The sequence below is a fragment of the Girardinichthys multiradiatus genome, chromosome 6 (genome assembly GCF_021462225.1).
Source record: "Girardinichthys multiradiatus isolate DD_20200921_A chromosome 6, DD_fGirMul_XY1, whole genome shotgun sequence".
Lineage (NCBI taxonomy): Eukaryota > Metazoa > Chordata > Actinopteri > Cyprinodontiformes > Goodeidae > Girardinichthys > Girardinichthys multiradiatus.
Window position 1 is genome coordinate 38379864 of NC_061799.1, and position 23744 is coordinate 38403607.

Here is a 23744-nt window from a genome sequence, read left to right on the forward strand (position 1 = left end):
GTCCTCTCAATAAAAATCAAAACAAACCTATCATGAAGTAGTTCAGCTCGTCACAAACACACCCATTTCTTTTCAGTTGAAATCTTCCTGCTGAAAACTCTTATCTACATCATAATCACATGTCCTTGGGTCTCAAACTGGCCCACCTCCTTTCTCTTCCTCACATCTGATTGATTCTGGCTGGACAGTTGTTAGATTTCCATCATCCCATGCACGATGTGGGGGCTTCTCTTTTGTCCCGCTGTTTGAGCAACTGTCAGCTCTGCATCTATTCCTGCTCCTAATAGCGCTCCAGGGCAGTCGGCAATCTCCTTGGCCCGTCCTCTTATCGAAGGCACAATCCAAACGCGCCGTTTGCTGCTGCTGACTGGGGTGCTAGAGAAGAAGCTGGGCCGGGGACAAGTATTGGTATGCCACCTGCATGTTTTAGTGATGTGAATTTCAGATACAAATCTATTAGAAGCAGTAACTGCTCAATCAATGATGGTTTGGGGATTTATGTGCAAAGCGTGCGCTGAGATGTTTATGCAATTTTCGCCCTCAAAAGGGAAACTGTAATGAGTGAACACGCAGCCTCAATAAATCAATAACAAATTACAGAAAGCTTAAAACTGGCAGACACCTTTATTTTCATTCAACAATACAAGAAGGAGAAGATATTTACAATTACACTGAGATTTTTATCATTTATTATTCCTTGCTGATGACTGCAGAGACTCAGTAGTAGTCCTCCGGGTCAGCTTTCTCCCCTTGATTCTGAATCTGCTGCTGCTTCTTATACAAATCAGCGATCTGCAGGGATAGAGGAGGAGGAGCAACGTTCAGATTGATAGAGGGAGAGGAAGACAGAAAGCAGGAGGTAGGGAGGAGAAGATCATGAAGTCAGGTCAGTAACATGAAGAGGAAAAGCTAAAAATACCAGTTTGATTATTCATTTCCCGGGCTTTGAAGTAGGTGACTCGGAGCTGCTGACTAGGAGATGGAGGTTGTGTTCATTTATCAGGGTTTAGGGCAAGAAAGGGGGGAAGAAGGCGGGACAGTGAATAATGTGCATGCGGCAGGGTGGCACAAAGACGAGGAAAACAATGAAACATCACATTATTTCTCAAACACGGGATTAAGGTGAATTTTGATTCACCACCTGAGTCCAACATGCTCTACCTCAGGTTCAGCTTCTCCTAATTTCCTCCATTTTAATCATCTGCATTATCACTGGATGGAAATGGTGCATGACAATAAATTAAAATATAGCTGAAATGTTGTTTCATTCATGTCAATTTCATTCAAAAAGTAAAACTGATAGATTCATTACAGTCTGAGCAATACATTTTAGGTGTTTATTTATTGTTAATTTTGATGATCATGGCTCAGCCAATGAAAATCAAAAATTCTGGATTCTTGGTCTAACAATTCTGCTCTCCTTGTGGCAGGCATGGCAATTTGCTTTTACTGTTACCTTGAGTTGTTGTCCTTCTTTTCCATCTCAAAGTGTTTCTCCCACAGCTTCCATGCACTCTTTGATCATTTCTCAGTCAGTGAAAGGCTTTTTTATGTGTTGCGCTGTAATAGATGTGTTATCAGCCGTGTAGCTCGATCATGCAGTCCCCTCAGTTCATTTATTCTCCTTGTTCTACCGACAGGCCCAGCTGGACAGCACTGGTTAAGGTTCTTATGTTTTGTTTCATAATGTCTCTTTAGATTTCCACTCTTTATAAGTCCAACTGATTCAGAACATAAGACAGACTGACCTTACACCCGATAGTAGTTAAAAGGAAAGTGTATGCTTCTGTCCATTGTGCATTATTCATAGTCCACTTAATGTATTTTTGACAAAACCATCTTCTTTTACTCACTCATCTGTGCACCAAGTCATTGTACCGTCAGCAAGCGTCAGCTCCCAAGCTTGTAACTTAACAGCTATTAACAGTAACGTCACTAGCGCCACGGCGCATTACACTGACGGCTGGAAACGGAGCTTCAGCCACCATAGCTTCATCCATCACTGGGTCAGTGGAAACACAACATGAGTAGAGAGAGACAGAGTAGAGCGGAGCCGCCTAAATAGAGAGCTTCTTCTTTGTTGTTTTCTGGTGGTTGGCATAAAACGACATGGTGCATTACCGCCAACAGCAGGTTTGGAGTGTGGACCAGAATGTCGCGGACCCACATAACTGCCCGTCGCACCTGTTCAAAAGTCAGATGCGGCAGCCAGCAGAAATAAAATGTCTATATCTACATAGTAAAATGAGGAACTGCTTTGCGCTCCAGACCAAACGAGCTCTGGGTCCAGAACCAGGGGTTCAGGGGACCCCTGGTTTAGTGGAAGGAAAAGTGTGGTATGTTTAACAAGCAGATGGGATAACTGCAAATTATAATTGTGAGGCTTTAGGAGTCACCACACAAATGTGAATCCTGAAATGGACTACGTCTTACCAGGACCACAGAGCGATAAAGTCTGGTCTGCTGCTCAGCGGGCATTTTCAGGTTAGAGTAGATTTTGCGTTTCTTTAGGAGTTCAAGGTCTCACAGTCTGAAGGAAGAGTGGAGATACACAGAATCAAAGCAGCTTGAGGTCCAGTGGGACGCCTCCAGTCAGTGATGATTTGGGGTCATGTCATCTTTTTTCTGTCTAACCAGGGGATTGTAAAGCACTTCCTGCATCCCTCTGCTGAAAAGCTTTATGGAGAGGCTGTTTTCATTTTCCAGCAGGACTTCTCACCTGCCCACACTGCCAAAGATACCAAAGCCTGCTTTGGTGACCGTGGTATCACTGGGCTTGACTAGCCTGATTTAAACGCCACAGGAGAATCTACGGAGTCAAGAGAAAGATGAGAAACACCAGAGCCGGCAATGCAGACGGGTTGAAGGCCGCTAATGAAGCTACCTGGGCTTATATAACACCTAAGCAGAACCACAGGCTGATTGCCTCCGTGCCACACCCAATTCTGCAGTCTTTCATGGAAAACGATTTGGTGCACCCAGTGTACCATGAACACAGTTTCATATGATGATTTTATTCTAAATTTCAAAGAAACTGAATTTTTCGTTATCATTAAAAAAGGCTTGAAATATATTACTGCGTTAAATTAATCTTTAATAAATCTGAAGATATGATTTGCACTTTTTGAACTGAATTACTGTCACTTTCAATGACGTTCTGATTTATTCAGATGCAGCTGTACATTTAAATGCTGTCGATGTTCCACCTTGATTCCCAAAAGTAATGAACACATCTCCGCACTTGGAATTCAAGTCAGAGAAAGTCTGGAATGTAAAATGGTTCAGACGGGGCCCGGATCTGTCAAGGAGGTATTGGATCTTCCGTCTCAGTTTGTACCTCAAGGACAACTTTGGTCAGGGCTGTATATAAACTTTTAATTCATATGGATTTTTTTTTTCCTCAAACAAGATAAAAATCAGACAGCATCAAAATAGTCTGACACTGCGTCAGATAGCATGTTTCCCTGTAAAGCTGTGCTAGTTTCACTGCTCCCAGAGAACCAACGGACCTGCTTCTGAGTTTGTCAGCATCATAGTGACTCAAGGAATACGTTTCTACAAACGTCTCGCAACATAAAATTACTTTGCATGGTGTTTCTAAACAAGAGGCATTGAGTGCTGCACTGTGTGGCCATTTGCGGTTTAGGAGGCTCATCTGGACAGCAGAGCTTTTAAATGTTCTTCATCATTTCATAAGAAAACAGAGAGGCACCGAAAACATTGAAATATCTAATGTTTTACTTGCTTATTAAATGAAAAGTAAAAATTGCTAGGCGCTTAATAAAAATTAGATAAAGGTTTGATCGATACACTGTGATAAATAAATAGGGATGTTCTAGTAATCCCTTCGGTTTATGTGAGATGTATTGAACTTAACTAACCTTCAGCAAATGTTTTAAATTTATGGTGATGTGTTTTGTTTTCGTATGTAATTGTTAAACAACAGTAATCTCATTGCTAAATATAAACAAATGTTTATATGTGTTACAGGTCGGCCTCAAAGAAAACAAGAAACCTGTTATCGGCAAGCAGGATCAGCGCTAAACAAAGTAATAAAAGGTGTAGACCCCTTACTTAAAACAAGCATTAGCTTAATTCTGCTCAAGGTTCTTGGTCTGTTCTGTCCTACACAGTTCCTACGGTTTCCATTTTAAAACATCACATCCTATTGGACTTTATTTTTCATATTTTTTCTTCGTCACCCTTCTGTGACGCCACATAAACATTTACTGTGTATTTATAAGTATGCAAGGGCTGAAAGGTTAATGTGCAAGAAATATACCATACCACCTTTATTTATAAAGCACTTTTAAAAAAAATAAACCAAGGTCCACAAATGTTGTAAACTTTGACAAACAATTCAAGAAAAGGAACTTAAACAAGTAAAAAATAAAGTCAAGCTTATAAAATATGCCAAAGGCTTCAGCGATTAAATAAGAATATTCTTAAACTCAGAAATAAGAGGCCTGCTGACACGGAAATCCATTTTTATTATTAAATATAGAGTCAGTGACTATTGCTCTCTTAGAAAGTAAATAAGAAAAAAACATCAGGAAAAAGGATGTTTTTATTCTTTTTCTTTAACAGAATTATCTAGTAAATATTTCAATTCCTAAATTTTCCAGATTAAGCATGGACCATTCAATGAGAACAAAGCAGTTTTGACACAATCCCTGCTACCCCAGTAACACATCATATTAGGGTGATACTGGGATGATACTGGGGCAGTTTGCCTTGCAAAGGGATTCTTACCACTTCTGCTTTTTCATATTTTGTCAGATTTCAAACAATATATATTTCTTTCATTTGATTTTATATATTATTACTAGAATAATAATTATTAATATAATATATGCCATTTAATAGATCAGCACAAAGTAGTGAATAACTGTAAAGTGGAAAGTGAACAGGCCTCTCGATTTTTCTTTTCAAATCGAGATCTGAATAGTGTGGCAGACATTTGTAATAAGCCTCACTGAATCACCATGTCTCTACCAGCTTGGCACATCTAGACACTGCAATCTTTGCCAGTTATTCTTTGCATGCAGCTCCAGCAAAGTCAGATTGAGTGGAGAGTGTCTGTTTACAGCGATTTTCAAGTTTTGCCACATATTCTCAAAGGGATTGAGGTTTGGACTTTGACTGGGCCATTCTGACATGTGAATATGCTGCAATCTAATCCATTCCAGTTAAGCTCTGGCTAAAGGCTTATGATCCTTGTCCTACTGGAAGGTGAACCTCCATCCCAGGTCTTTTGTAGCTTTGTCGGGTTTTCCTTTGCGTTTGAGTTTGAATGCCTTGAGTGTAATGCACCAAAACGTGAAAAAGACTCGAAGAATACAATTTTATTTCAAGGTATTGTACATTGGTCTGAATCTACTACCCTGAGCTGCACTGTTCAGTCACTGGTGAAAAACACTGTTCAAACTGCTGCAGGAGTCTCCTTCACAGACTCCTGCCAGTATGAAAAATAACACTTTGTCCTTGCGATGCTGTTCACCCTTAAAATTTTACAGGACTGCTTTTGTGAAGGGACCATGGCGATGATGCACCATGTTTCTGTGACACTTTAGAGAGCCTGTGACACGCTTTTCCCACAAATGGAGAAACTGAAAGAACAAATCTGTATATTAAAAGGAACTGGCCAGTAATTGACATCATATTAGGATTAAAGAGATAATAAAAGACAATTGTGACAGAAAATAAGCATGTTTTGTTGTTGAATTTTGCAAGTTCAAAGTTGCCCAGAAATGATGCCTAAGGGGAAGTCTCCATTCATTCAATGTGTAAGCCTCAGGTAGAAGCCAAGGTGCGGTAAAAACAGCGTTAATATGGTGAAACTGGTGGTGCAGCAATACTATGACAGCAGCTGTTAGTCTGCACTACTTTCCTGAAGTAAAGAGGATCAGAGCTGGAAAACTGACGAGGACAGATGTGATTGGAGGACTTCTGGGTAAACTGCTTCAAACAAGAAACCTCTGAATTCGCAAGAGAAATGATGTCAGAGGTCAGGATATTTTACAGACGAAGGAGAATGTTGAAAGCAGCTGCTATAGCCACGCTGTTCAGAGCAAAAGATCGGCAAATAAAAGGTTGTTGATGCTGTTGCTAAACGGATCAAGGCTCAGCAGGTAAGAACACTTCCTTGTTGCAAAAGTACATTTAGATATTGGCAGTTATTGTTAATAATTAAAAATCCAAAATTATTGTTTTATTAATATAAGATAAATTGCACATGCATACAATATATTTAAATAAATATTTCTCAAAAGATCTAATATAAAGTAAAAAAAAAAAAAAAGGCTTCAGATCTTCAATCATCCCTTGAGTCTGCAGCTGCTCAGCTTCGTCTCTGTTCGTTTCACTCAGTGCTGGATTTACTCTGTATCTGCTATGCTCCGGTCTGGTCCGAAACCCGGAGGGGCTCCAAGAACCAAACGCAGACCACGCAATAAAACCCTGTGATAAATGCCGTAGCAAGTCCAAAACCACTTATTCTGTGGAAGTTAAACCAGTAAACTGCTTCATTTTTCGTTTTATTTATGCATCCAGATATTTTCATGTGTTTTGTTTTACAATGGGTGAGTTCATCGAAGCTATATTTGTTGTTTAATTGCTCAGTTTCTAATACCTTAGTTAATCCAGTAACTGATCTAATTGATCTAATGTAAACACCTGCTAGTGTATACACGTGTATATATAAATATGTGTGCATTTATTAATCCATCTTTAGTGAATTATTTTGAAAATCCAGATGTTGTGCTCGTTCTTTTTCCTGGTGGTGGGGTATGATTCATGCATATGGGCCGTGCTCCGGCAAAAATAGACTCTGGTGAAATTACAGCACTTCTGCTCTGCCATCTGATGAAAGCTCTAGACTCTGCTGCATCTCTCTGTGATAGTGACTGAAATATATCTAAAGAAACCTCAGAATCTTTGCAGCTGTCTGTGTTGTCAGCCATTGTACCAGTAGTCAGTTTACGAGCCGGGGTTCCCCTTCTACATCATAAAAGAGCGCAAAGGAGTAGTCCGGAAAAGCCTTTTTAGTGAAATTTATGAGCATATATCTCAAAGTCAGTTCATTTCAGTGGCATGAATTTACCGTTTAAAATATTTCATTAATGCTTCCTTTCCATAAATGTAATTAGATTTATCATAAAAATGTAATGTCACAAGCAGTAAAAGTTTCAAATAAAACGTTTTTTTTTCTTCTTTTTTTTACTGGGTTAGTCAATTTTTGTTTGGAGAAGGTCAATGTGTTTCACCTTCTGCATCAACATATTGTGTTTGGTTGTGTACTTGAGGCTTTGAGCTTAAATGCGTGGCTGGTTTTATGGTTAATCTAATGTACCTGAGCTCCGGTAGTGGCGTCCTCAGGCTTCTTGTCGTCTCTGATCCGAAGGAAACGAGGGAACCGCAGAGAAATGCCCTTCTCTGCATCCACCTGAAGACACAGATTTTGTTTTTTTTTACTGCAAGAAGCTGCTGGTACATGTGAGCACTAGTTTTTAATTGTATTATTCTCTTTTCAATGTCAAGATTTTATGGTAATTATGAGCCCATTAGTTCAGTTTAATTCAAGCTGCAAAAACTAACCATTTGTCCTGCTTTAATTTATGCCTTTCTAGGCCGTTTATTACCATGTCTATACTGAAGTATGAAATAAATATTTTCATAATATCCAAATCTGCTTGAAAAACAGATAAAATTTTGAATAAAAATGACTAATCAACATTTTTGATGGATTAGAAACTTTTAAAATCCCTTTTTTCCACTTCTACTTCATCTAAAGAGCAACTTTTACTATAACAAAAAAAAAGTTTGACACTGGTGTGAAAACATTTAAGTACTTTAAAATACAATTTATTAAAGGAAATTTTTAGAGCTGTATATTGAAGCAAACTAATGTGTACAGTGAGACTGAGCTTATTAACAACTATCTGTTCTGTTAAATCTGGCTTCTTTTACAGCAGTTTCATTAACTCAAGTAAGACACATTAATTATGACGCTTTATTCCAGGCAGCAGACCAGAACTGGCAGAATTGATCTGCAGTAAAACACACAAGGAAGCGGATTAACGTGGGCTGAACTGACCATTCCCATGGCAGCCTTGTAGACGGGGGACAGCGAGAGGTCGGCGCACTTCACCTCCCACACCTGCACGGCGTCCAGCCACACGTCAGGCTCAGCTGATTGGTCTACGCGGTAGTAGGGACGTGGTTTCGGCAGGATGTGCTCCTAGAAAATATCCAAATTTTAAATGTTAAACTCCATTCTTCTGAGTCAAATTTCTAGACTTTCCAGGATGATTTTTTTCTGCAGAGGGAAGGAGGCAGGAAGGAAGGGAGGGATTCAGATATTTGTCTTTGGTTTTTTTCTTTGTCCATACTTATCCAAAACTAAAAATAAATATTTTAACATACATTTAGAGATGACAATTTTAAAAATCCCCTAAGAAAACCTGATGACGGATTCTAAAAATCACTTTCCTAGAAGTAAAACAGAATCTCAGCGCTAAATTAAGGTAATATACCTGGTGGCTTGGAGGGTAAAATTAAAGGTGTGATTCTTAAATTACATTATATCACAGACATGGTACAGCTACACAGAGGGGTTTCTCACCTATAAAGTCGGCTCCCGTCTAAAATCCAATGAGATACTACAAACTGAGAGCTCAGGCTTCCAAACTGTGTTGCAAGAGCAGTGGGGTGATGACGTTTTAGATTAAAACAACCATTTCTGTGCCTATAATCCTGAAAATATGAGTGCAATGTTAACTAGGCTGTAGCAGACACCACATAACTGGGTCACATTAAAATAGTGCTGCTGTTTCCCAGCACACCATTTATACTGTAGGCACCCAAGGTCTGGTAATACAGTGCTTTGAGAAAGTGGTGCTTTATGTAAAGTTGTGCACATTGACAGTGACCAGAAAGGACTAAATGCTGCAGAGATTTCTTAAATAGGTTATGCAGCATTTAAGGATGCACTTACTTTTTTCCTTTGTTGACTGGAACTGGCTGATTTTCAGTTTAGTCACTAGTGTTGCATGATATTAGGAAAACATTACATTGCAACAATTCTTTCTCATCATCACAATGTCCATCATCACAATGTCCCCCAACTCTCTTCCTGAGCTGTTGCATCTTGGTCATTAAGATATATAGTTGAAAACCAGATATTTGTATACTCCATATAAAAATAAAACATAACATTTTTCCCATTCATTGTTTAACATGAAATCACATTAAACATTCTCTGCTTTAGTTAGGATTATCAAAATTATTTACACAATAATTAAATGAATGATTTTTTTAAACTTTCTACAAATTCATTTGCTTATAATAGATACCTACTTGGTAAAATTGACCTTTAAACCATCTGACTTGGGTCAGATGGTTTGGGGTATCCTTCGACAAGCTTCTTATAATATTTTGCTGGAATTTTGGCCCATTCCTCAAGAGAGAACTCAGGATTTTAGACCGCCTAGCTCACACAAACCTTTTCAACGCTGCCCACAAACCAAGACTGAGATCGTGGCTTTGTGATGGCCACTCTAAAACATTGAATTTCTTGTCCTTAAGCCACCTTGTAACTCATTTAGCCGTACGATGAGGATCATTGTCCATTTGGACGACCCATTTGTGCCCAAGCTTCAACTTCCTGGCTGATGCCTCGAGGTGATTCCATAATATTTTTACATAATGGACTTTCCTCATGGTGCCATCTGTTTTGTGAAGTGCACCAGTCCCTCCTGCAGCACAACATTCCCATAGCATGATGCTGTCTTAACTGTCCTTCACAGATGAACACTCTTCTCAGGCTCACAAGATTCCCTCTTTTCCCCCAAATGCAGCAACGGTGATTATGGCCAAACACTGTAATTGTAGTTTCAGCAATCCACTCAATATGTCTCTGAAAATAAAGGTCTCCGAGTGCATTTGTACATTTTTTGTGTTGCTTCTGGAGTAACGGGTTCCTCCTCGCCAAGTGGCCTTTCAGTCCATTCCTGTATAGAACCCTGCTTCACTGTGAAAAAGGACACTTCTTTCAGGAAAAACTCAGTCTGGTTTAATGGCAGACAGTGAGGGGGGGGGGGGGGAATGTTGTGTTAGTATCCAGTGTGTTTAAATACCTGCATTAAACTGTATATCAGGTGTGGGCATACTGAGTCTACAAACTACTGCATCCAAACAGCTAAAACTACAATATTTCACAAAGTATTTGGTGATGATTGCAATTCAATATATTGTGCTGCTCTATGTGTGACAGGCACTTAAAAAAATCTATAACATGAATGACCTTAAGACAAAAATCTTGAAAGTAACCGTGTTAACATTGTCTGGATCAAGACTTAATACTGAATGGTACAAATTCTTGCTGCAGCACAGAGAAATGACTCCAACAATAAATGGAAAGCAAGTATTGGCATTAACACTATTACAATATTCTGACTCATAGAAGAGGTGGAATTTGCTGTACTAAAGGACCATAGATCACTGTTTCAAGCGCAAAACCAAAGACTTTCTAAGAATTCATTCATAATGAAATATTTTGTCTGAAAGTAGGTGAAAATTGCTGTGTGAACCCAAAAAAGGCTACTTTATGCATGTTTTTGGTGTGGAGGTTGGAGAAGACATAAGAGCTGTGATTGGATGAAGCTGCAATTTCAGTGTAAATTGGGTGCTCTCTGGAGTGTGCAACGAAAAGGGAAATATAATTCGTTTTACTGATATTTTCTAGATTTTATTTGTACAAATTGTTTAAACCAAAACATTAAGGAACACAAGTAACAAGAAGGAAAGCATCAATAACTTGGTTCTGTTAGAAACAAAAGAAACACTTTTCACTGTAAACGTCTCATTATGGAAACAAATGTTCAACTGGAAATTAGGAACCAGAACTCTCCCATCTGTGCATCTCTACTTGTGTTGATTAATTTATGTACATGTTTATTGCCATCATAAGAAGAAACTAATTTGTGTGTCTTTAAATAAATAACATGTTTGGTATATCAGAGCTGATTCTCATTAGGTGATTTCCACCGTTTTATGTGCAAAAATCTGTGCACCGAAATAAGTGGAAGTATGATAAACGTGAGAAAGCCATTGTTGCTTGGGGGTTACCCCGCCTGTCTCGGTGACTTTACAGACCAGAACACACACACCTTACTGATTGAGCAATCTTTAATGGTTGACCACGCTGGTTGAGCATGTTAGAAAGTTCTCCTTGATTTGAATACAACCCGTTCAGACATAAAAGCGAAGTATTTTAAATATTTATCTTCCAGAATAAACAAAACAACGCAACAGCTAACAACCAGCTGTCTTTGCCTTGACTTTTAACTGTAACAGTGTTTGATAGTCTATGTGTGCATTTAAAATTAAAACATGCAATCAAAACAATTGTTTTTCATGAAACCTTCTGTTTAATCCAAGTGGTTTTGCTATATATACCTCTTAGACGGTCTGTTGATGCTTCGAGTCAGTTTAGTGCAGACATTCACTTCATATTAAATAAAAAGCTCATTAAATAGGTCAAGTACTCTATTAGAGTGTATGTGTGTGTGTTGGGGGGTGTATAAATAGTGTCACTGCTCATGCCTCCAGGAATATAATAATTAAGCTGTACATTAAAACTACAAAGTTGACATATTAACATAGGGCAGCTATTTCTACTACATGCAAGTAGTGGTGCTGATTTTAGTCCATTCTAAGAGGGTAAAATAATTCATTTACTAAATTATAGGTTTATTTAGTCATTTAATGTTTGGTCTATTAAACATTCGAAATCTACTTAGAGAAAGATGACAGCTAAAATTGACTATTGTTGGTATTTTATATATTTAATATGTCTCTAACTGCCTATTCCTAATAGAAAATGTGAAAGAATTAAGTAATAACCACTTTTCAAAGGTTTTAACTCAGATAAACAATGACAAAGACTTCTCTGATGTCTTTATCAGCACTAATGCAGCACTAATACATTGCTGATTGGTGTGAAAGCTCAGCAGGAGCTGCAGCCTCTCCAGAGAGGCTCATGACTTACAGCCGAACCACTGAAAATATTTCAACCTCTTGCCTCACATCCTGTTTGGAAACTGCAAGGCGAACATCAGCAGCTAAACAGGAGCCAGCAAAAATAACCAATGCCCCATCTCCCCTTCCCGAGGTGGATTTTTAAACCAGCGCTACATTTTGAGAGCCACAGCCACCTTTAATGGTGCGTTCAGAAGGAGTGCGATTTGAGCGTCAAAAAGGCATCCAACGCCTCAAGTTGGACGCTTGTGCACTTTGAAGTCAGACGCTCTAGATGTGTGTAAAAAAGCTCCAGAATTTGCCTGAAGAAGTTCCAATTTTATGAGGAAGTTTTTGTCTCAGCCATGGCAATAATAAGGACACGCACTTTAAACCGCATAACTGCAGACTTTTGACCGCAGTAAAGTTAGTTTTAGATTGGATATTCGTGCCCCGCGGAGGCAGCGGGACTTCTTCCCGTTCGATCTGACGCAAACAGCCTGATTTTGGGCAGCTGCTCTCTGCCTGCTCCCTCATCCTGCAGACGCTGGTTCGCGGTTAAGGACCGTCAATAAATGTCATAAGCAAACAAGCCGTTTCATGGTCAAGGTGTTATTTTTCTTTGTGTGTTTTGTGGGCAATGTTTGTGCGTCTGACCAGCTGATTTTGTGTGATGAGCTGGTTTAGGATGTTATTAAATACAATGCTCCGCCTGCGTGTAATTCCGAAAGCTGATTTGTTTTTTTTCAGCCTTCAGGCTGGTTAATGACTAGTAAATAGTAAAATGGTCCTTCCGTCCCATGATAAAATAAGTCACGATGTTACAAAGCTGAGCTTCTCTGATTGGTCGACCCACTGCGTCAACCTGCAAAAGTTCAGATTTCCCAACTATCGTCTGCCACTTTGGACACGCGAAATGCACATCAGATGCTTGAACTCTCAAAACGCATAGTGCTGAATGCACGACGCATCGCGCCGCAGGACCTCTTGATGCCCCGAGACGCACGTCGCCCAGAGACTTTGCATGAAAACCAGACGCCACTGATGCTCAAATCGCGTTAGGTCTGAACGCACCATAAGGACCTGTCACCATCCTTCTGTTGGGACCCACAGCCATGGATTTCAACATTAAACTCCGGTACATACTTTTCTGGAACTTTCAAAATAAATTGCATTTAACAGACTTTCAGCACAACTTCAGAAGGGGGAAGGGGGGGTAACAGAGGACTTCCCATGATGCCACTACCCGCATAAAACCCCCCAACCTTCTCACAAGTCTTTCTCTCCATGCCGGTTGACCATCGGGACAGGAGCAGGTTAAGCGCGCGGAGGTCTTTTTGCTGGCAAAAAGACAAACTCTTCAAACTGGATCCAAGAGTGTCATAAGATCACGCGATCATATGCACTAAGTTAAGTACGAATAAATTGCTGTTTGTGTATCCAGTATTCATTCATGAATGGGGTAATTAAGATACAAGCATTGCTTGACTTTCTCTCTGAGCCCTGCAGAAGCAAACGGTGTTCGAGAGAAACCCCTGCAAAGACGCGGTCTCCCAGTCTGGAAGGAAGACAGCAGAGACCGCATCATCGTGTTAACCCGTGTGGTCAGCAGCCAGAACGAGCCGTCTTTCAAGCCACAGCTCCGGAGGTCAGGTTAGCTGAAAGCTAACCGCTTGTTGACTGGACGTTTCTTCAAACTTCGCCCCTTGGACAACGTTTCCTCAGCATGGTTCAGAGGTTAGGTTTGGGCAGAAAAATAATAGAAAGATTTAGATTGAAATGATCTAAACATTTTCAATTTTTTTTAATGAAGTTTGGTTTTGTTTGTGTGAAACTCAGCTATCTTGGTGTTAGCAGGCTATCTGCAGCACACGTGCTCAGTTTGTGTTCTGTGTTTTTAAAGTTAAGTCAAACTTTACTTCAAGGGTAATTTTAAACACAGAAGATTGATCATAACGCGCCGTCTGCGCTTATGCATTTTAACCCTTATATTAACCGAGGTATTTTAAAGGTATGTGTTGTTTCTGGTGCCAAGCTATCAGCTTGTTTTGTTAGCTCATCGCTAACCGGTAAGAACACGTGCTTGCTGCTACAGAATATTTAACAGGAAGGTTGTTAGTTTTCAATCCAGTAAATAATGTGTCCCTAACATCATTTTACTAAATTTGATAACTAAGTAAACACCATTAAGCCCCATTTCTCCAGAAAGATTTGTCTCTTTCCAAAATATTCCCTTAATATTTCTTCAAATATTATTTTAATAAATAAAGGCAGCTAATTAGACATCGTTGAGAAATGATCATCCAGAAGGTTGGTTTTATTCAGCAGATCATTATTTAAAACACAATTTTATTAAAATAATATTTTATCTGATCTTGCATTGTGAATGGTTGTTTAAAGGTACACCAATTATTGTCTAAGTTGGTTCCAAGACTAACTTAACTTCACTTCCAGATTCTTCAAGATAATCTTTGGTTCTCAAACATAAACATTTCATGGTAATGTTGCATCATTCTTTTGGTCATAATTTCCAATCATCTTTAATCAACTTGTTTATATTGTACATAGCCCATTAATCTTCCTTATTCTTTAATTCTGCTTGGTAGTTTAGTTGGATTGTTTTAGCATAGTAAAGAGTTTGTTGATTGAAATATGTTTGACTTTGAGTTGACTTATTTTTGTTAATAAATTATTGTATTTTAAGAAATTGTGTGAATTCATTCCATATATGTGCAGAGTTTATGCTGTTCAATAATGTCAGAGCTTTGCTCACCCTTTTGATTTTGTCCTAATACCATTGCCTTACTGGGCTGGTATTCACAGGACAACCCTTAACAGACCGAAATATTATTTGATAAAATATTAATATTAAATAATATTCTCAGATTAATAATCACAACACTTCTCACAGCATGCCCGCCCCTAGAAGGCACACAAGCATCTGCTGCAGATCCTGCAGGATGGTAACCAGGTTCTCTCACAATCTGTTAGGATGATGAACAAACTATGTCCAACCCCACTGGCAGTATACAAATAACTTTCGTTTTGTTAAATGCATATTTTCTACCATAATGAACTGTTTTCTATGTGTATCTGTTTTTTATAGTTTCTGATATGTTCCAAATGGTTGGACAAAAATCTAGAGGTAAACAGGATTTTATTTTTTAATCGGCTGGTTGTTGATAAATTAAATCTAGAAAAAAAAAAAAAAAACTAAATCTTTTTCTACATTCAACATAAAAATAAAACCTGAATACTCCACTTTTTGCAGTCTGTAAACACACCATCTAACAGCACTTTGTCTGAAGCACTTTGTTCTGAGTTCAGTGGAAATTAGGTAAATGTTTGGGACATCTGCTTGAATTCAGATTATTTTGTAATCTTGCCATTTTCTGTTGGTTTTAAAACTAATGCCTCTTTCAATTTTATTGCATTTAAATGCTGAATTAAGACAAGGTTCCCATAAATTATATTGTTTTCTTCTTAACTAAGATCAGGTTTAAGGCGGTAATGGATCTAGAAGGGAAACCAAGTACCCTCCGACAAGTTCTGGGTCTGCTGATGGTTCTCCTCCCAGTGTAACGTACCTGCAAACCCTACAAAAAAGGGAGACACTGAGGCGGCATACTGATCAATATTCGAACAGCCTCAGCTGACTCCTTTTGATGCAGATCAGCAGTGGCTCTGCTCAAAGATCCATTTGGATCATCTTCACGGTATCTTAGAGATCAGTTACTCATTTCCGCAGTCAGCTACGAGGTTCTTTTTTTAAATGTAGACAGACTGGTTAATCAAGATTTTTTTTAATTCCTTTTTTGCCACGACACACCAGAGCAGCGCTCTTATTAATGCAAATGAGCAAAGAAAACTCGAGATGTATACCGGCCAGTAAAAAGCTAATTACTGTGTCTATAATCAACGCTGTATGTACAGGGGTTGGACAATGAAACTGAAACACCTCTCATTCTGCGGACGCAAGAGGAAGCTGTCTGAAAGGGATGTTCGGGTGCTAACCTGGATTGTATCCAAAAAACATAAAACCACAGCTGCCCAAATCACGGCAGAATTAAATGTGCACCTCAACTCTCCTGTTTCCACCAGAACTGTCCGTCGGGAGCTCCACAGGGTCAATATACACGGCCGGGCTGCTATAGCCAAACCTTTGGTCACTCATGCCAATGCCAAACGTCGGTTTCAATGGTGCAAGGAGCGCAAATCTTGGGTTGTGGACAATGTGAAACATGTATTGTTCTCTGATGAGTCCACCTTTACTGGTTTCCCCACATCCGGGAGAGTTACGGTGTGGAGAAGTCCCAAAGAAGCGTACCACCCAGACTGTTGCATGCCCAGAGTGAAGCATGGGGGTGGATCAGTGATGGTTTGGGCTGCCATATCATAGCATTCCCTTGGCCCAATACTTGTGCTAGATGGGCGCGTCACTGCCAAGGACTACCGAACCATTCTTGAGGACCATGTGCATCCAATGGTTCAAACATTGTATCCTGAAGGCGGTGTAGTGTATCAGGATGACAATGCATCAATACACACAGCAAGACTGGTGAAAGATTGGTTTGATGAACATGAAAGTGAAGTTGAACATCTCCCATGGCCTGCACAGTCACCAGATCTAAATATTATTGAGCCACTTTGGGGTGTTTTGGAGGAGCGAGTCAGGAAACGTTTTCCTCCACCAGTATCACGTAGTGACCTGGCCACTATCCTGCAAGAAGAATGGTTTAAAATCCCTCTGACCACTGTGCAGGACTTGTATATGTCATTCCCAAGACGAATTGACGCTGTATTGGCCGCAAAAGGAGGCCCTACAGCATACTAATAAATTATTGTGGTCTAAAACCAGGTGTTTCAGTTTCATTGTCCAACCCCTGTATATCTGTAATTTTTGTAACCTATTAATACAAATATATGAATAGCATGACTATCATGGGTTTATTTCATCTTGAAGAAAAGAGAAAACAATAAGCAGCATTTCTTCTTTTAACATCTAAAACAGTTTTAGGCAGTTTTAGTTAAAACAAACTACAGATTTAAAGGGTTAACCTAAATAAATAACAGGAAAACTAACAGAGGTCACTCATTGCTGAGATTTGTTTAAAAACTGTAAAGCAAGACTTCAAATAAGTCTGAAAAGGATAGTATTTGATAAATATTTAAGAAATTTAATTTAAGCTGTCTAACCTGTGAAACCGGGCCTAATCCAGAGCAACCTGCTTTGCTTTTATTCCATTTTTATTGGCTAAAATGCTTCCAACGTGTATCAAAAATCAGCATCTGAGTAGTGAAGAGGGTTCAGTGTAGTCCTCATACACAGCACCTCACCACTCTCAGCAGTGTAAACAAGCCAATTGTCTCCCTGACGAGAGTCCTATTGGCCTGCAGCGTAGCTGCAACAAGAACAGCCTGGCCACACTGCTGGCTCGCTTTAATTCACCATCAATCACTTTCATTACACACCTCTACAGTACAGGCTTTATTGGTTTGAGGAAAAAAAAGTTTACACCACAGTCTCATTACTTCTGTGAAGTGCTTCTGCACAGGGCAGCAGTTTATACAATTGATACTTACTTGGTCTGTAAATGATTAATTTGACGATGGGGAAAATAGGTAAATAGTTAGAAATTTATTTTGAGTTGAACAAATGGCTTCATTCTCTGCTGCTCCTGCGACAGCCACTCTAAAATTAGCAAATGAAGTGAGGCTTTTCAACAGCTATCATTTTTTTAGAGCAGTTGACAACTGCTTGAAATGCTGCTGCTCCGCTGCTCTGGAACAAACCTCCGCTAATGTAAATTGAAAAAGTAATTTAACACCCGAAGTCAGAAAACGCCTGCGCAGTTCCTCTCAACGCTGCTTTTATTTTTTTTAAAGTGAAACAGCAGCAATTTACAGATTTTCAAATTTGTAAACCAACTAAATTTATTTCTGTGTTTAGCTACTAAAGGAGCTACATCCATTAACATTTACTCTTCCTTCCCATAGAAAGTACTCCTGGATCAGTGCTTCTTTGTTCTCTTTGTGTCTCTACTCTGTTCTCTCAAACACCCAGTCGGTCGTGGCAGATGGCCGCTCACACTGAGCCTGGTTCTGCTGGAGGTTTATTCCTGTTAAAAGGGAGTTTTTCCTCTCCACTGTCGCTACATGCATGCTCAGTATGAGGGATTGCTGCAAAGTCAACGCCAGTGACTGTCCACTGTCTCTACATGCTCATCCAGGAGGAGGGAATGCTGCAAGTCACTGACTGGATGCAATCTGCTGGGTTTCCTTAGATAGAAAAACATTTTATCCAATTTGAATAAATAACTGAATCCGACTGCACTGTTCAATTGTTAGGATTAATTGGAATGTATGTACCTGACTGTTGTGAAGTGCCTTGAGAGGACATGTGTTGTGAATTGGCGCTATATAAATAAACTGAATGGAATTGAGCTTTGCCTCTTTCGAGGACAAAGCCAATGAAAGAGTTGTTGAAGCCATTAATGATGAGTATTCTGTTTTGTTTTCTCATAAACAGTACCCCTGGCTCAGTGCTTCGGTGTTTAGCTGCGCCCACCTTCTCGGTAGAGCCTCTAATGAAACTACTGGAGCCATTGTCCAAATGTACTTTGTTGTTTAGCTGTGCCCCTTTCCTCTATGAAGCAATGACTGCGCTATTGTAGTCATTGTGTACAATCTGTCAATAACCACGTCAACTGTTTTTATAGCATAAAAAGTACACCTGGCTCAGCTCTTCTTTGTTTAGTCGTCTCTTTCCTGGACGGAACCCTTGACAGATCTTTCTGCCTTTTACTCTGAGTAAACTTTGTGCGTCTTTTCAATAAAAAGTACTGCTGGCCCAGAGGTTTTCTATGATTTCAGTGTCTCCTCCCTGTCCTCTAAACTTCAACCCCGGTCATCAAATATGGCTGTTCATACTGACCCTGGTTCTGCTGGACCTTCTGTTCCTTTCTTTCTGTTAAAGAAGTGGTGCCTGTTCACATGCTCAGGATGAAGGGCTGCTACAAAATCAACGACTTAATTGTATCGTCCAGGCTTTCGTAGAATGATAATGTTTCACCAATTAATTCAACTCTATCATAATCTTGATTGAATTGGACTGCATGTGACCCAATTCAATTCTGACTAATGAACTCGATGGTACTGAAATGACTGGAAATCATTCGACCACATTTGACCCGAACCAAATTTATCCAAACTCAAACTGAATTCTCTCCAAGCACCAGCAGCTGTGCAAAAGAGGATGGTTTTGATTGTAAAGCAACACAGCATTGAGAAAATAAAAGGAAACCAGTCCTGAAATTTCGTTTTTTTATCAAGCTATTCACTTTATCACTCATGCAGCTCTACTTCACCTTTAAAAACTTGTAATGTTGCTCCAGATCTTCATCCTTAAAGCCTGTTCCGATCTGCAAAGAGATGAGAAAAGATAAGAGAGACACACACTCAGATATACATCTATTCCCTCGTGGGGCGACAGCAGACATTTGGCAGCAGGATGCAGAACACAGAAAGGAGAGCAAATCCCCCCACAACTCGAGCATCTTGTCTGCCTGATTCGCCTAAAGTGTCATGTCGCATCTCAAAGGATTTGAACTCCCCAAGACACCAGAAAACACCTAACAGGATGACACACGCTGAGGGAAAAGGGAAAGAATTGGGCATATCATGAAAATGTAGCATTTAGTCACCGGCAGATATATTCTGCAAGTGACCGTGAGATGTTAAAATGTACGAGAGCGAGGCAGCATTCAAGGTTTGGAGGTGTTTAATTCAGCTGTGGGACCATTATGCATTATTTATCTGTTTTCCTAGCAAGCCAGCTGTGGTACAGTTTGTTAGGAGTGGGAACCCAACACCTTTTTCACCGAGCTAATTATAATGACTTGTTTGTTTGGTGGACTGATAATCAAATTCCTCCAGCAGCTTAATTCAATCAATAGTGGTGTTTGACTGTGAGATAACATTACCAAGGCCTACAAGGTGTTAAAGAATGTAACGTCAATCCTGGTTGCGGAAAACTGTTCCAATTTGAGTATAGAGAATGATATGTTTACTGAATTCAAAGGAGTTGAGCTTTAACGCTTTTGAAAACCTACATACAGATAAATTTTTACTGTAAAGTTCTGGGTGGTGCAAAGATATGAAACGGAGATGGGTGGGGAATGCCTCCTCATCTTACAGTTAATGCATTCGTTATTCTAGGTTCGTACCTAAGATTTAGTTGTCGACTACATGACGTCTCCCCTCAACAAAGGTGTCTTTACAAAACTAACTGGATCTAAACAAAGTCAAATTTTGTGCAGATTTCCATTTCAGTTTTAAACTAAGAACATTGGCTCTGGATCCTTTGGCAGCAAGGACATTTCAGTAGGACATGTGTATAAATATGATCTGCAGGCGGGAGAAGAAAAAGCGAGTCAAACACTAACGCATCATCCTGACTCTCATTTCTATTGTTCTGCCTCTGTTTCACGCCCAGCGTTGAGGGAGTAAGAGGATGATGAAATGCTGCACACACAGGAGCACTGGATGCTGCAGTCACAGGGCATAAACCCACAACAACTGCTGTGCTGCTTGCATGCAACACAAAGAAGATAAATAACATTTACACAGTTTCAGCTGTGTATCGTCCAGTTTCTGTCCTACAGAATGTGTCCTCCTTGATTTTAATTAATACAAGTCTTCCATGAGATATTCAGATAGCATACAGCCATTTCTCTGTCCTTTTACAAATATAATTACAGATGAAAATTACTGAACAGCAGACAATACTCTGCCTTACATCCTGATCTGTCAATAAGGGAAAGAAAGAATTATAAAATGGTTTGCAAACATAACAGTTTTTATGTAGATAGTATACAGGAGTTAATTTTCTGTACCTGATTGTTTTCAGTGGAAACACTGATTTAAAAAAGGGAGGCAGAATATATTAACGTACGATAACATACTTTATTTTTAAGTCACGTCTTTAAGAAATCTTGTAGCGTTTACCCAAAGGAATCAACACCTAATGCAAACCAATAATGGTCAGGTTTTAATTAAAGAATTGAAAAAACAGATGAAACTTTTTTATGATCATATTAACCCCACAAGTGTTTAAATGTATAATTAATCCACGTGCAATGAGTAGAATATTAAAGAATGAAACCAAAATCCAGCAACTTTTTACATGTGATTTACAAAACACAAAAAAGCCACACTTAAAGACGACATATCAGCCAAAATCCCCTTTTAGCTCTTATATACATTTTGTAGTGTACATGGAGTCTGTAGGAGGGCAGAAAAATTCAATTTAGTCTCTCCAGGTGTTGAGGAGATATTTTTATAATCTGTTTGGGTCATATTTTTCAATCCGTTCAGTTTTCTCTATCATCTATCACATTTTTCCAACTCTTACGTCACAGTATTTGCTGCCGAACAGCTAAATAAGGACATGGACGTCCGGCTGATCAATTTCCTGTATACGCCAAGTTTTTAGATCGCTGCGATTTTGTAGCCCAAGCTCAAGTATGCTGAAGGTGCAATGGTTAAGTCTAAATGTTCGGTTGTTGGCTGTATTAACCCACATAATTCATTACAGCAGCCCCAGCATCAGAACCTCTTCGCAGTGCCTGGTTATATTACATCTTTCATGGAAATCTACCCACATCAGTGGGGAAATTCCTATTTGTCTACGTGAAACACTTCTAGGACCAGGATCAAGAGAGATTTGCCAAAAGACTTCATCTTATTAAGGTGTCAGTTCCTTCAGTCTATGGAAACGATGGACACAGCAAAGCGATAAGCTGCTAATAACGCTAAAATGACAACAAACCTTATTTTAGGCATGAAGTTATAGTGCTGATTTGAGGTCCTGGTCATTGTTCTGATAGGAGTAGCGTCGTGTCTTCTGCTTATGTTAGTGCTGTGTGCTGCTGCTAGCTCCTTGAGAACAGAACCGTACTGCTTGTTTTGAATAGTATTATTACATAAACAGTTGTGCATAATTTTTGCCATTTTTGTCTTGTATTTCTGTTATCAAAATACAAAAATGGAAGAACAGGGTTGAGTGGAACCCTCATTGACCTGTAGGTGGGCGGGATGTGAAGCGCCTCAACAGAATTTAAAGAGACGGCACCAAAACGAGTTGCTCTCAGAGGCACCTCAGAACATGGGTAAAAGGGAAGCCTGTGGAGCCACAACAACAAGGAGTTCAGACCAAAGCATTGCAGTTCCACTTTATATAGACCACAACTGAATGATTTAAGGGTGAAAAGGAAGGACTTAAAAGCAAGCCCTTTAAGGACTGAGACAGCCTGGTGTGTATTGGAGTCAACCTGCCGCTGATACTCCTCTGAACCGCCCAGTGAAATAGAGTCAGTCTCATATTGGTCAACATATGCAAGGCTAAGAGATGGCTTTGCAGCTCTAGAGTGTGATGCAGTGATGAATTACTGTCTGGGCAACCAGCTTGCTGCGGGATTTATAATCCAGAAAGAACACCACTACACTGAGTTGCTCTGTTATTGTTTGGACAAAAAACTGGTGTGAAGAAGAGGTCAAACACACATTTTTATCCCACGGATTTTTGGGGAACATGGCTGGCTCAGAGGCAGCCAAAAAGGGAGCATTTCTGTTTAAGAGGCTTATTTACTATGTGCTCACCTGGAGTTATTATTAGGAACATGAGTGGGAACGATTGAGGACATCAAGTTTTCTATAGCAATCCTTGAACATTTGAATGAAGGCCATTTAAGAGTAAAAACAGCTCAATTTTAAATATTGCACTGACTTTAGATGGCAAATCTTACCAAAGAAATTAACTAACTGAAGCGATCAGAAACTAGAGCTCTGCACGGCAGTAATCTAAGGCTGATGTTGTAAAAAGATGCTTGCCTTTTATTTTAGGTTAAAAGCAAACTTTTTCTGATTTTCATAGCGGTGCAAACTACAGGCTGCTACTCTTGTTGCTAATCTTTCAACAGCAGCAGGTAAAACGAAAAATTGGAATTAAAATCCAATCAAATCTTCAAAAGGATTACTCTGAGCAACAGCTGTCTTACATATCTGAAAGATTTGCTAATGAAAAGAATAATAATGAAGTATATATTTATCAAGTGATGAGACCGTGCGTTTGTTTCCTAAATACAAAATATTGAAATATTTGAGGACAGCATGTGTAATTTCTCCAAAACTCTTGTGGGACATTACTGTGCATGGAGAAGTTCTGCACCGAATATTTTAAGAAAAGCAAGCATAAAATACGACTTTTAAGTTAATCACATCTAACAGAGAGAAACAAAGGACACTCAAATTAAAAGTTAAATCCTAACAGGGCTAAAATCTTTGCTAAATAATTACATGTAAAAAAATCAAAAAAACAAAACAAAAACAACAAAGTGACTGAACACATCAAGTTATGACTAATTAATCAGCTCGGCTCAACTGGCATTAGGAGTTTGGAACGCAATAATCCTCTCAGAAAGTCTTCAAATATGTGGACATTTAAAGGATTAGGTTTCTTATTTAGGACTTGAAACATTAGTTGGACAATTCCAAGCACTGAAACTGGGTTTTTATATTTTGACATTGTATCGCCTGTGTTCGGTTTACTGGGGCACCTCAGCCGAAAGCAGAATGCTGTGGTGTAAATGCAGTTATTGGTCTTGTATGTGCGCGCTTACAGCTTACTAAATCTCTTTTTTAGGGATAAAGACATAAAAGATCCAAAG

General features: G+C 39.3%; 1 protein-coding gene across 1 annotated transcript in view; it reads right to left on the reverse strand.

Moving 5' to 3' along the window:
* Positions 1-605: 605 nt before the first annotated feature.
* Positions 606-23744, reverse strand: part of lig1 (ligase I, DNA, ATP-dependent) — an 82926-nt gene continuing 59787 nt past the window's right edge. Inside the window, exons 24-27 of the mRNA XM_047368607.1 lie at positions 19386-19439; positions 8096-8239; positions 7352-7444; positions 606-792 (exon numbers count right to left, since the gene is read on the reverse strand). Coding sequence (XP_047224563.1) covers positions 718-792; positions 7352-7444; positions 8096-8239; positions 19386-19439 — 366 coding nt within the window. The 3' untranslated portion in view covers positions 606-717. The remainder of the gene's footprint in view (positions 793-7351; positions 7445-8095; positions 8240-19385; positions 19440-23744) is intronic.